Below are 13,452 nucleotides of genomic sequence, written 5' to 3'. Positions count from 1 at the left end.
CTGGGATGGTGGTGCGTACATTATTGGTGATGCTACGAAAATTAGCATAACATTTATTATTGAACAATCATGAGAATACTCATATTACTTTTCATACTTCATTAACAAATGATTCTACATTTTTCATGTCGATCATAAAATAAATTCTAGATGTAATAGGAAACGCCTGACGTCAAAGCTTTATTTATGAAATGTTAATATCAACAGTTACTATTTGGTGGCACCTCCTGACATGTCTTTGGGTATCTTGGTGAACGGCTCATACACTGGAGGCATGGGCATGCTTGCTCGACGGGTAAGAGCTAAAACTAATAGATAGATAGATGAGATTTTCCCCCTCAATAAACAATTAACGTTAAATTTGAAATTTTTCAAAATGAAATACATTTCTTGCATTGCTAATTAGATTGAGATTTCAAGTATTTCATTAGGTTTTCGTTCATGTAAGTTTCAAATGAATGTTTAAGTAGACACAATTTTACTTTTCAAATAGGAAGTTGACATGTTGATGGGACCAATTGCTCAACACCCTACGCGCTCGGAACTCGTCGAGTACGCCCAGGCCTACTTGTATAACCCGCACGCATTTCTTTATAAAAGAATTACTCAAGTTCAACCTGATGTACTCATATTTACCAAGCCGTTCGTGAAGGAGGTATGTACACCGGAAAAAGGCACCTCAATTACGTTCTAAAGACGGAACACTAAAATCCTTATTTTAATTCTAAGGTTAATAATTAATAGGATTTTTTTCAAGAATGATGATATGATTACAGAGTGATAGCAACGGTGAAGGGGAAGGGAGCGGGTGAGTTGCTCGAGACACAGAAAGTTAATCCGGGTATTCAGTTATTTGGTTTATGTTGGGGCCATAGCTTCGAGGAGAAATGGACACGACAGTGTGTGAAGAAAATTGGTGCATATAGCGCATAACTGGATTGACTGTAGTTGTGTGGAGTTAGTTTGGGGTTGTGAGGAAACCCGTCTGGGCTGCGATTGATGTCGATGTTGGAGTGAGGAGTGTGTTGTTGTTCACTATTTATATAATTTACACATACAATTTGGCGTCGAGAAGAAATATGGATATATATACTCTGTCGCTTTCGTTTTTTTTTTAATTTTTGATATTTTTGTGCTTTTCATAAGTATAGTGATGAGGGTTATGATGATGATGATGATGCAGGTGGTGCGTTACTCAAGAGTCGAAGATTGTTAGGGCGCTAATGTTAGTTGGCTGTTGTTTTTGGTCACATCACTCAGTTTACCTCGGTAGTGGTGGTGGTATTCTGTGGTGCGTATAGTTGGTTAGTGTTTTGGGTTAGCAGCTACGCGCACAGAAGTTGAGGTGAGAGCGAGTACTTTGAAACGTTGGAAAAGACTGTGCTGCCTTGCTAGGGCGTCTGAAGGTAATGTGAGATGACTGAAAAGCTGGGACCGAATGTTTTTATGGAGGGCCATACTTGTTGATGGAAGACTCTGTTTACAATGGGAATGTTGAAATATTCACGTAGTGTTTTTGAAGGTATGAAATCTGTCGTGCGTGTGTTTGTGATGAATACTTGTGCCTCATTTTGCATTTTTTGTAAATGTGAAATGAATTTTTTTGATTGGGTGGGTTGTGATTTGATTGTAGAAGGCGAGCTATAGAGTGCGCTTAATGCTAGAAGAGAAAGTAAAACTTAAGTAGTTTATGCAGGTTGGAGAAGACAACTGCTTTTCTTGATTTTATAAGATATCTATAACCGTGCGTTGTGAGCTTTAATCCTAAAACTGTACCTAGCTATGTGCACGGGAAGTATGTTTTGTCTATGTATATGTCAGATAATTTTCATTAAATTTAATGGGGACGATTTTAAACTTTATGGTGTTGGTCCTCATGAGCCATGATAACGTGTTATATTTATAGAAGTGCATTGTAGTTGTGTGAGTAACATCCTGTTATTATATGAGTAACGTCGCCTACAAATAATTCGTGATCCGAGTTTGGTAGTGTCGGTGGGAGGTCACGGGTGTAGAAGCTGTAGAGTTGGGGAGACAAGCCACTTGGGAGAAACCTGTTTGGAGTGGTGGACCTGTTTATTTGCCTATTCTGATGGATGTTGTTTTGTTTGATAGGTAATCTGTCAGTGTTTTTGTAAAAGACGGTTGGCGGTTATGTTGGATGATATTATATTGTATTGTAGTCCGGTGTGCCAAACCTTGTCCAAGGCTTAGGTCACATCGTGGAGCACTATGTCGATGGTGTGTCTTTATACCAATTTCATAGCAAGTGTTTCGCGGAGTGTGGCTATAGAGCTGTACGGGTCCCTCAATGTTGCTTAAAGCCGTATTGTCGAGTGTTGTGTGTGTTGTCGATGATGAGGTGATCGTACAATCTGTTGTTGAGTTTTAGGCTAAAAGCTTAACGTGGATGTATACTTGTCTTTTGGTTTGTGTAAAATTTTCAAATTGGTCGGTAGTTTTGCACTTGTTGTTGAGAAGTGATGGGTTTTGTGGAGGAAGATCATGATGGTATGTTTAATTGGTCAGGGAAATGGAGTGATTAAATATGTATCATTTTTCATTTGGATAGTGTATAATTTTTTGGTAAGTGTTTGAGTTGGGGGGTTGTGATGCCTGAATGCACGTTTTTTGTGTTTTTGGTATCCGCTGTAGTTTTCTAGTGGTTTCGGGTGGGTCATCCACTGGGTGGAGTCGGGTGAGGTCACCGTAATTGTATGGGTGAATGAGGTGTTTATTGTTGCTGACGTGGCCTTGTATGGTGTGGGTGTGTTCAATGTCAGTCTTCATTGTCTGTGTCTTTCAAGGTGAATATTTCCTGCTAGTATTTGCGGAAGATGGATTCTTCTTGATGTGTTTGGACTATGAGATGCATGGTTGTTTGGTGCTGGAACCTAGCATGCGTTTTAGGGGAGACCAGAATTTTTCGGGATCTATTTGCGTTTCTAGTTTTGATGAGGTTCTGCTATGTATGTGTTCGAAGATATCTGTATGCTGCGTGCAGTTCGCGTAGGATGACGAATTGTCTGTTGAGTGCTGGCGATGGACCTAAGGTGTTTATCTATTGAAAAGGGGCAATTGATATTGTATTAGTATGAACAGTGTCTCGTGGGTGAGTTTGAAGCCGTGGAAGATACGAAGCTTTATGTTGGGGATTGAGGTATTAGTGTCGTTCAATGTGTTTTGTCCAGTTATCTGAATGTGTGTCTTGCATAATGTAGGGTCTGGTTGTGTTGGTATTGCGTGCTATGATAATGTTCGTTTACATAGGGGCCAGTTTGCTCTATGATATTTGTATGAGGTTGGAAAAAATTGTGGCTCTTATGAGAATTTTATCGGAGGGTGTGATGGGTCCTGGTTGTATGCTTTTTTGTGGAATGCGGCTGCCTAATGGTTATGTAGGACTGTGTCTAGTCTGGTGATGCTGTGCTAGTGTGAGTAGTAAGGGTTAGAAAGCAGAATCCAATGTGGGTTCATTTGCGTTGGAATATTAATGAGTGTAATTGTCTTCCTATCTGGTTGAAGGATCAGTTTTCAAGTGTTGTGTGTCTTGCGTTTATGTCAGCGAGGAGGTGTGGCGCCTATTGAAAAGCGAGTGAAACATGTAGTAAAACACTTAAATAATAGAAAGTAGGTAATGATCGAAATCATCTAAATGATCATTCATGTAACTTCAGAGCTCCTATATGAGCAATGCCGATATATACATTCAAATGGTCACCTCAGGTTTGGCTGTGGGTGCTGGCTTCTATGGTGGCGGTGGGAGGGACGGCCGGTCTGCTGCATCTGGTTCACTCTTCCCGCAGGTCATTCTAGAATTTTTCAGATCAATTCATCCGCTTATTGCATATTGTTCAAAACGTGTGTGCAAATTTATTCATTGAGAACGAACTATAACTAATATTGCTATTTATCGTTCCTGCTCATTACTTTCCAACATTCAACGTCAAGAGCATATGCTCGGGAACATATATAGTTTCATTTAGGTGCTATCCTAGTCAGCTCCCACCGATAATCATCGATAGTTATGATTGTTGCTACCGTCCATACACTAGGTGACTATGAACTGAATTGATTTTTTAGTAGATAAAATTGTGTTTTGCTTCTCAGGAGTATAACCAAACGCATGTACATACAAGCTCTGCGATTTAAAAAATTTCTTCTTCTCGTGCAACGTGTAAAACTAGATTTCTTTTAAATGCGACAGAGTAATCCCTTCCAAATCCGGACAATCGAAGTGGGTGATGATCTCGCGAGGCTTCACCTGGGCTTGGAAACTTTTACTTGCACAAGGTAAGACTTTCTTGCAGAATTTGAACGTCGATTGCTATTTTTTAATTCTCCTACAGAAGTTATTTTTGGTGCGATAATGCAAGCACCATAAACAGGAAAATTCACAATTGTCGTCAAGACAAAAAAAAAAAAGATTTATCGCGGGATAGATTAAAAAATCTTATGTTTATTCACCGTCTTCGCAATTATTTGAAGTATATCTTCACGATTCATGCTCATCTTAAAATATCTGATAATCCAAATACTAAACTCTATTTCATTGGTGGTATTGAGCATTCTTGAAGAGCTGGCCACTCGTGGTAAAATTCCTTTGCAACCAATTCACAAATAGTACACTATAATCATCGATGAACGTCATCTATACCGGCACACTCTCCGGGTTTTAAGCGTTTTATTGTCGATTGTTGGCAGACGTGACCAGTGGCCACCCATCGTTGCGCCACATATAATCTACCACTCCAACCTATAACCATCGGTACGCCACCCTTAATTTTTATTTGGGAAGGCCTCTATATCGCCTCCCACACAAATTTTTCAAGGTCGCAATTTCAAGATATGTAAGAAGGTCTGACGACTTCTCGCAATCATAGCCATCGTTAGCTTTATCACTATTAAAACAATCAATCAATCATTCGTTAATCAACTAAAATAATCATTGTACTAATCTACTATATGCATGTATTTTTAAAAATGATTTTCCGCCTTGATTAGATGTATCTGACACACCACGGGAAGGTGCCGGTCGAACGCTCTGTGTCTTCTGGCTCTTCGTATGCTTCATGATCACTTCCATGTACCGAAGCAACATCACGGCCATCTTAATCAATGACAAGGTCCTGTCCATCTGTGTAAATACGACCATTATATCAACACGGCATTAATTATGTCATTAAACAATGTTTTAAAGTATTATTCTTATACAGGTCAAGCTGCCGTTCACTTCAGTCGAGGAATTTGAAGCGCAAAATATATACAAGCTGACTTGGATTAACGGGCAAATATACAATACTTATTTCCAGGTAAGAAAATTTATCTTAAGGAATCAATATAGATTTTATTGTTCAGTAAATATGCATCATATCATCTGGCCATTAATGATACTTTGGTTGAAACAGCCTGATTCGAGTGCCCAACAATTCGTACTTAAACAATTCCTGGCTAAAAAAACTACTTCTCTGATTCTAGTGACCTAAATCACAAATGAACATTTTCATTGATGAACATTGAATTGACGCGCTAAAAATGTTATCTGCTAGCTCATGCGCGTTCATTCATTTGGTGCCAATCTTTAATTTTTCAGAATTATGCACTCACACAACCGGACTATGTCTTGGGCAAAATGTGGAAAAAGCGAACCGAATACCAACCCGACGCCAAAAATGTCATCACCACGGTATTGAAAGACGAAGTCGCAGGTGCTTTACTCCTCAACATTCATATCTTTACGAATTAGAGGCAAAAGACAATCCTATTGTAATAGGTAACAATAATGATAATAATAATAGCGCTGTCATTGTTGCAGATTAGAACCGAAGCCAATTCTGAACAACGCAGAATTTTCACCGGGTATGGCGGGTCTCGAACTCATTGCTTCAATCAATATTCACTGTGCTAAACAGGCCTGTCACCTCACCTATTTCGACCAGAACTTTTCATAGTTCTGGTCGAATAGCTTTCATAGCTGTATCGAGCTTTAATTCTGGGGCTTTACCTAGCATTGTATTCTTTAACTACCCCTAATTCTTTACTTTACCCAATGGGTCATACTGCCGAATTATTGTGAAAATTGGCATGATATTGCAATACTATTAAAAATTTAAAAGCAAAGAAAGTAGCCAGAAAATTCACCATTTCTTATAAAGGAAAACATTTCGGAAACCAGCTCCATCATCGGTTCAAAACCTAAAACACAGGTACAAACAATTAGCAATAAATTCACATTGCAGAATAAATCGCTAAATGAGAAACAAACAAAAAAGAAGCAAACCCGGGCACAAACCTATCTATTTAAAATTTCGAGGGGATATGAACTGTTAGCGGCATTTAAAATAGGCTTTTGTTTAAAAATATAAAGGAACTAAAAATGTAAAGGAAAGGAAAAAAATATAAAGGAAAAATATAAAGGAAATATATATATAAAGGGGATGCGCAAGCAGGTTTCCTGTTCTAAAACTCCTTTCTTTATGCTCCGCCAGCCTAAGTATAAAAGTTGCGAGCTGTCACACCAACATACGCAGATGCGCAAAGCGCACAAGTATATTGATAAAATAGGGACGATCGCATAGGAACAGGGAGTGTGTCTTTATACTTGAAAAAATATCTCAGTACTCACTGCAGTGAGTGAAGAGAGCGCATTTTCTCACCGACGAAAACGTGAAACCACGGACGGACAGACGGACGGACGGACAGACTGACATGGCGAGCACAATAGTGCATTTTTTCCATATATGCGAAAATGCTCTAAAAAGAACTGATTTAAAATTATTCACCAGCAATACATGAAGATTTATATTTGGGAGGTATTTAGAGAACAAACCTTTCAACTCTTCAGCCATAGACTCAGAAGCGGGACCAAAGTAAGGAAATGAATAATAAACAGCATTCCTATGGTCACGTTCGGGAACAATCTCAGAATATTGCTTAGACAAAAATTTCTTAATTTGAGTATATACCAATTGCGACGGAAACCCATTAAGTGAAAACGCACTGCGTAAAAATTCAAATTCAGAGTGCATAGTATGGAAAGTTGAGCAGATACGAAAGCCTCGGTTTATTAACATTCAAATAACATTTAATTTGAAACTAAATGAACAAAAGCTAAAAAAGCTGGTGCATAAACCGGTAAACGTTGATTTTCGGTAAACAGAGGTCTGAAAACGGCCATTTGATTTTGTGACATTGCAATCAAGAAAAGATAGACTATTGTTTGATTCTAGCTCTATGGTAAACTTGATGGACTTGTGCTGGAGATTAAGATAATCAAAGAAAAGACCTGCATGAGAGGGATGCTTGAAAATTAAAAAAAGTGTCATCGACATACCGGTCATAGAATAGTGGCTTAAAATCAAGAGGACAATTGGCCAGCCATGTAGCCTAGTGAAAACACATAAAAATGTTTGCAAAAGTAGGGCCGAGAGGAAGACCCATGCCTAAACCATGAATTTGTCTATAAAAATTTGCCAGCATATATAAAAATTTAGTTTAAACAGATAATTCAATTGAGTTTAAACAGATAATTGAGTTTAATCAGTTTATATAAACAGTTGCGGTTCAAACCCATGACACAGTCATTGACACTTTTAAACAAAGAACTTAGGCAGATATCGATAGTCTCATGGAGGGGTATATTGGCAAACAAAGTCCTGAACATTAGTGAAAAAATTTTTTAAGCGATCCACGAGCATGTAAGTATTGTCTACCGTATACTGTTTGGTGGTGAGACAGTTCAAAACCGGAACTAAAAATTTAGCAAGTTTGAAGCTCGGAGTATTGTAAGCGGCAAAGATTGGGCGGAATTGAAATTTCAAAGCGAAATCTCGTTTATAAATTTTGGGTAAGCCATACAAAATACCAGGGGAACAGCCAGAAGCATTATGTTTGAAATAATTTTCAGATGAATTTTACGCAGTACGTTTTCACTTAATGGGTTTCCGTCGCAATTGGTATATATTCAAATTAATAAATTTTTGTCTAAGCAATATTCTGAGGTTGTTCCCGAACGTGACCATAGGAATGCTGTTTATTGTTCATTTTCTTACTTTGGTCCCGCTTTTGAGTCTATGGCTAAAGAGTTGAAAGGTTTGTTCTCTAAATACCTCCCATATATAAATCTTCATGTATTGCTGGTGAATAATTTTAAAATCAGTTCTTTTTTCAAGTATAAAGACACACTCCCTGTTCCCATGCGATCGTCCCTAGTTTATCAATATAATTGTACGATATGCGCATCTGCGGATGTCGGTATGACATCTCGCAACTTTTATACTAGGCTGGCGGAGCATAAAGGAAGGAGTTTTAGAACAGGAAACCTGCTTATTGCGCATCCCCCTCATTCAGCAGTACGTACGCGTCCATATGACGAGCAGTGCAACGTGCCAGTGTCTGATAGTGATTTTCGAATTTTGGCATCCACGACTGGTGTTTCCGACCTGCGAATTTTAGAGTCCCTTTATATTTTCAAACAAAAGCCTATTTTAAATGCCGCTAACAGTTCATATCCCCTCGAAATTGTAAATAGATATGTTTGTACCCGTATTTGCTTCAATCTTGTTTGTTTCTCATTTGACGATTTATGCTTCAATGTGAGTTTATTGCTAATTGTTTGTACCTGTGTTCTAGGTTTCGAACTGATGATGGGCTGGTCTCCGAAACGTTTTCCTTTTTAAGAAATGTTGAATTTTCTAGCTATTTTTATGCGATGCAAGCAAGAAAATGCGATGTAAGCAGTCAAGTGATTTTAATGCCATACTGTTGTTTTTTAATCAATAAATAATACGATTACAAGAGTCTTAACGCTTACAAAAGTCTTGCTTTAGATTTCAGTTTCTGTGCGATAAACGTTCCGCGTAAATTTGAGTGAATCTTTCATATATTTTGAAAGTTTATGCGTTAATTTGTACGGACGCTTTGGAAGCTTGTCGCTGCAATATAACAGGACTATTCGAGCGCGTGTCCACATTTCCAGTCATGTTCGGTTGTCACCGAAACCTGAAATTTTTTCATTCTGGTATCTCATCGATTCAGGTTGAAAAATTAAAACTAAAAAAATGTTGAATCTATCAGAAGTATATTTTTTGGAAAATATCAAATTGGACTTTCCTCAATGCTTAAAATAGGAAATACGATGAAGCTCTGTGCTAAACGAAACTTTTTTGTTAAATTGGGGCTTTGTTGAATGAGGGTTCAAACTTTTTATTTTCACATCACTCAAGTTTGGAAAATTACTTGAATAGTGAGTACAATTTAATGGAAAGATCCTCTAACCTTTAGTATCTACTAACATGAGCAAGGTTACCTGTTTGCTCCAAGTAATTATCTTTATCTCTAGTAAACTTCCCTGTGCATGTCACGTGCAGTGATCGCTCCTGAAATGATTCATCTTGGATTAATGACGGGTGATTTTTCCGAGGTAAGATATACGATATTTCATGTTCTTGATGCACTTTACCGTGATTGCTTGGAACACATAAATTACGACTATTGCAACGACCTTCCACGAAGACAGCCATTAGATATCAAAATAATATACCTGCAATATTCATTAGAATTTTTCTTTTCATATCGCAATCGACATAGTGAATGCTGCACCCAACTGTACAAGATCTACCTAATAAGATGCTAAAAAGGCTAATATTATATATCAGCCTTTCACTGACATTATAGCTGAAACAGTAACCTAATTCAATGTAAACATTCAATTGATTGCAGTATGGTGAGTGTCGCCTAGCGCTGTGTGAAGCAAGTCTTATACCTCCTGTCTTCATGACTTATGGTTACCCCAAAAACTCTCCTCTTCAAGTCAGATTTGATATCATGTGAGTATTTTGTGTGGTGCATGTATATCATGAGATGTGTTGGAGCATTATACGCCAACGTAACAGAGCTGCATGGCAGAGGCGGGACGTAAACAGAGTTGCTGGTAGTGGCGGGACGTAAACAGAGTTGCTGGTAGAGGCGGGACGTAAACAGAGTTGCTGGTATATAGAGGCGGGACGTAAACAGAGTTGCTGGTAGAAGCGGGACGTAAACAGAGTTGCTGGTAGAGGCGGGACGTAAACAGAGTCTGTCTCTTATACACATCTAGATGTGTATAAGAGACAGGAGTTGATGGTAGAGGCGGGACGTAAACAGAGTTGCTGGTAGAGGCGGGACGTAAACAGAGTTGCTGGTAGAGGCGGGACGTAAACAGCTTCCTTGACGTAACCCCACAAGAAATAGTCACATAGGGTGAGATCAGATGATCTCGGTGGCCAAAAGTGTAGAACCAGATTTTCATTTCCTATGCGTTTGTGGGACGAGTTTGACTCCCGTTTAGATGTTTTCCGTGCTGCTCAAGGGACATATTGAATATTGATAAACATGTAAAAATTTTTGATCTTTCTCTTTATATAGGTGTATAAATTATTCATTTCGAATTTGTACCTAAATAAATACGAATTTATTGGATTGACTCATTTAGAATAACTGTATACATAAGATATATTCATTTACAAAAACATTGTAAAATGCTAGGCTCAAAAACTTCCTCGATTCAAATGATTAAACGCAACCACTTGTGAACGCTGAAATACAATGAGACTTAACAAAATATTGGTCATAATGGCGCTTGGAAACAATTCCTTCAGGCTTCTTCGGGTGGTCCAGTCCGGCATAGCGGATCATTTGATATCGAGCAACTTGTGGAACTCGACGTGGTGCATGAAACCTTCGAATACCCTCAGCGAATCACGGCCACTTGTCGTCACAGATTTTCTTGGACTTTTTAGCATCTACGGAATAGGTAAAATTATAGCAAATAGTTATTTATTACTTCAACGTTTTAAAAAGACTTAAGAGATTATTTCGATGATGACCTTCGATAGTTTCAATCATGCCGCAGAGTAAGTTACTTAAAAAACTTCCCTATGAAATCAGAACCACTTTCTTAATGTAATATTGGATAAAGGGAAGGAGATTTTTTGTATGAAGCGTTTGTTATTGAATTTTAATGAATTTTAAGCTGCTAAGCAGAGAAGAAAATTAATTTTACATCTTCGAATTTAACACGTCATCTATATTTATTATTTCTTTAAACAATACAAGGAATGGCGTGTACGTGTTAATGTTTTGTGGCTTCAATCTGGGTAAAAAATTTAAAGTGTATATTTAGCTAAAACAAATCAAACCTATGGGAATTAATTATATTAACGGACTACATCACTCCGTATCAATCCTGAATTTTTATTTGTTTTTGATATTGCTTTTAAACAAATGAAGAATTAAAATTAATTATTTAATTTCGATTAGACGACAAAAAAATTGCAATCTGGTGGATGGACAATCATTAAAAATTGATTTGAAAATTGAGTAAAAATCTAAACTACAAATCCAAAAAGGTATTTTAAAAACACGATGGCTAGTTCATGTTGAAATATTCCTTGTCTCCACCGTAACTGAGATTTTTCCCTTCTTCCCTTCCACTCGTCCGTCTAAATTTAAAGCATCTGCTTGAGACCTGCATGAAAATTTGTCCGGACTGAAAATAATTTTATATTGGCTGCGGTTAGTTTACGTCAAAGAATATTCTTTGGTTACGTGTTTTTTCATTGCAAAGGTTTTGACTACATTGCAAATTAATCATATGTTTCACCTGAATACATTGTTTGAAATATAGAGACTAAATTTCCCTCTTATACCCGCAATAACAGCTTCAGAATATTTGTGTTTATCTGGTTAAATCGAATTTGTTGGAGATACATTTCCTCCCTTATTCACACTATGTACATGACACGCTCCCTGCTGATGAATTAATTCAGATTTTCACCGCTCAGGCATGGCATTCTCCGTACTGGTGTTCATTATCGAAGTAGCAACGGGACGTGAGGCAAAAAGCAAAATAAATACATGAGGAGACTCAATTTCTTGACAGTTTACGGACCAAGACCTGGACTCTCTTTACACCGCGCTTGGAACGCTTCATATTTACATCTACGACATCTAAGCTTCCTGAGACTAATAAAATCTGATGCATTGGGTTCTACAAACTGTTTGAATATGTCAGTTCAATGAACCAATTTTTTAATGATTATTCAGGAACTATTGACACACCTTATTGACATGAGGCATAAACAACATAAAAACCGTTGAAACAATGAAAATATGTTAAACGCTTGTTGTTTCAATGTTTCCAAAAATTTCAACCCAATAGGATCTGGTATATCATGAAAATAATCCGTCTCCGATTCGATTAATAAAACAATCCGAATGCATGTAAAAAACACCGGATTTAGAATGCACCGAGATAGTGTACACGATATATTTCAGATTTTCTTCGCTATACTAATTCTTCGGATGCAAGGAACTGTTTTTTCAACAGTACTCGATACAAATTTCATGCAATGCTTGGGCTATCCACAAAATCGATTCAATTTGGCAGTTTCCTAAGTATAGAAATATTGTAAAACACTATATTAGGAACGAATAAAATTATTGCGAAGGTCTACGAGAATATTCGAGGGACTCTTCATAGAGACCTATATATAAATAATGTTCATCTTGTAGTGAATTAATTGATTGTATTATTCAAAAAATCGTTATAAATGAATAGCAGGAAAAACTGAATAATAAAATGCAAACATTACTGCTGTTTAATTCAACAACCTATTTGATGTCAGTACTCGGGGATTTCGATTGTCCACCGTTGATGAAATCCGTTGTGATTTTCTTAAATATTGTTTTAAATTATTCCGTATACATAAAGTTTTGCTATCGGATTCCCTACATATCTTGATTTTTTTACGTTAACTTTTGCTTGCCACGCTTCCACTAAATAAAAATGATGCGTGAAGCCGCGATCCTTAATAAAAATAATGGATCTCGTATTCACTGCTCATTTGCTATCAGGAGCTGGTAACCTCTCATATAAACCATTTGTAGACAATGAGCCATTCTAGTCTATTGCGTCAATTATTTATTTTTTGGCACAGTTTGGTATCTTAATTATGCCCCAATATAGTTCAATTATCGCTAATACTTCTTGCTTATCCACCCTCTTGACCGTTAGAGGGACAGACTAGACACAACTAGTTTGTGTGCCATACGTTTACCATAATACCTCGTCACGTTTGTTATAGTGATTCGTTATCGAACGGCTGCCACACAAGCAGAAAATTATTTGTAAATCATTGCATTTTATTTAGTTTTCAAGTTAAAGGACAGAATGGATAAAAAAGGTGGCAAATGGCTTATCACAAGCACTATACGTCTGAAGCAACTCTGTGATTAATACATATATATAATGGCAATATTGGGAACGGCCATATAAACTGTATTGACTGTAAATTCCGTTTTCGGTAGCAAGCGACAAACTAAAAGGAATATTATTGTTAAGTAAATCGTTATCCTGCAGTCTTGAGGCGTGTAACTCTGACCTCTATTAACGACTAACTGAATTCTCTAAGA

The 13,452-nt window shown here is 37.3% G+C and overlaps 2 protein-coding genes across 2 annotated transcripts; both read left to right on the top strand.

Annotated features, from left to right (window-relative positions):
* The first annotated feature begins 232 nt into the window (after positions 1-232).
* Positions 233-6,493, top strand: LOC125177979. Its single transcript, XM_047880758.1, has 9 exons — positions 233-295; positions 494-655; positions 2,656-2,778; positions 3,727-3,806; positions 4,208-4,293; positions 5,005-5,126; positions 5,217-5,312; positions 5,594-5,708; positions 6,489-6,493. Exons 1-9 carry the CDS (start codon positions 233-235, stop codon positions 6,491-6,493), a joined length of 852 nt encoding a protein of 283 aa, XP_047736714.1.
* A 2,868-nt stretch (positions 6,494-9,361) lies between these two features.
* On the top strand, positions 9,362-12,105 carry LOC125177978 (glutamate receptor 2.9-like). Its single transcript, XM_047880753.1, has 4 exons — positions 9,362-9,421; positions 9,721-9,827; positions 10,638-10,792; positions 11,823-12,105. The coding sequence occupies exons 1-4, from the start codon at positions 9,383-9,385 to the stop codon at positions 11,897-11,899; spliced, it is 378 nt and encodes a 125-aa protein (XP_047736709.1). The 5' UTR covers positions 9,362-9,382; the 3' UTR covers positions 11,900-12,105.
* The last annotated feature ends 1,347 nt before the right edge of the window (positions 12,106-13,452 follow it).

This window comes from Hyalella azteca, unplaced genomic scaffold (genome assembly GCF_000764305.2).
Source record: "Hyalella azteca isolate HAZT.00-mixed unplaced genomic scaffold, Hazt_2.0.2 contig6145, whole genome shotgun sequence".
In the NCBI taxonomy this organism is placed as follows: domain Eukaryota; kingdom Metazoa; phylum Arthropoda; class Malacostraca; order Amphipoda; family Hyalellidae; genus Hyalella; species Hyalella azteca.
This window is presented reverse-complemented; position numbering and strand designations above follow the sequence as displayed.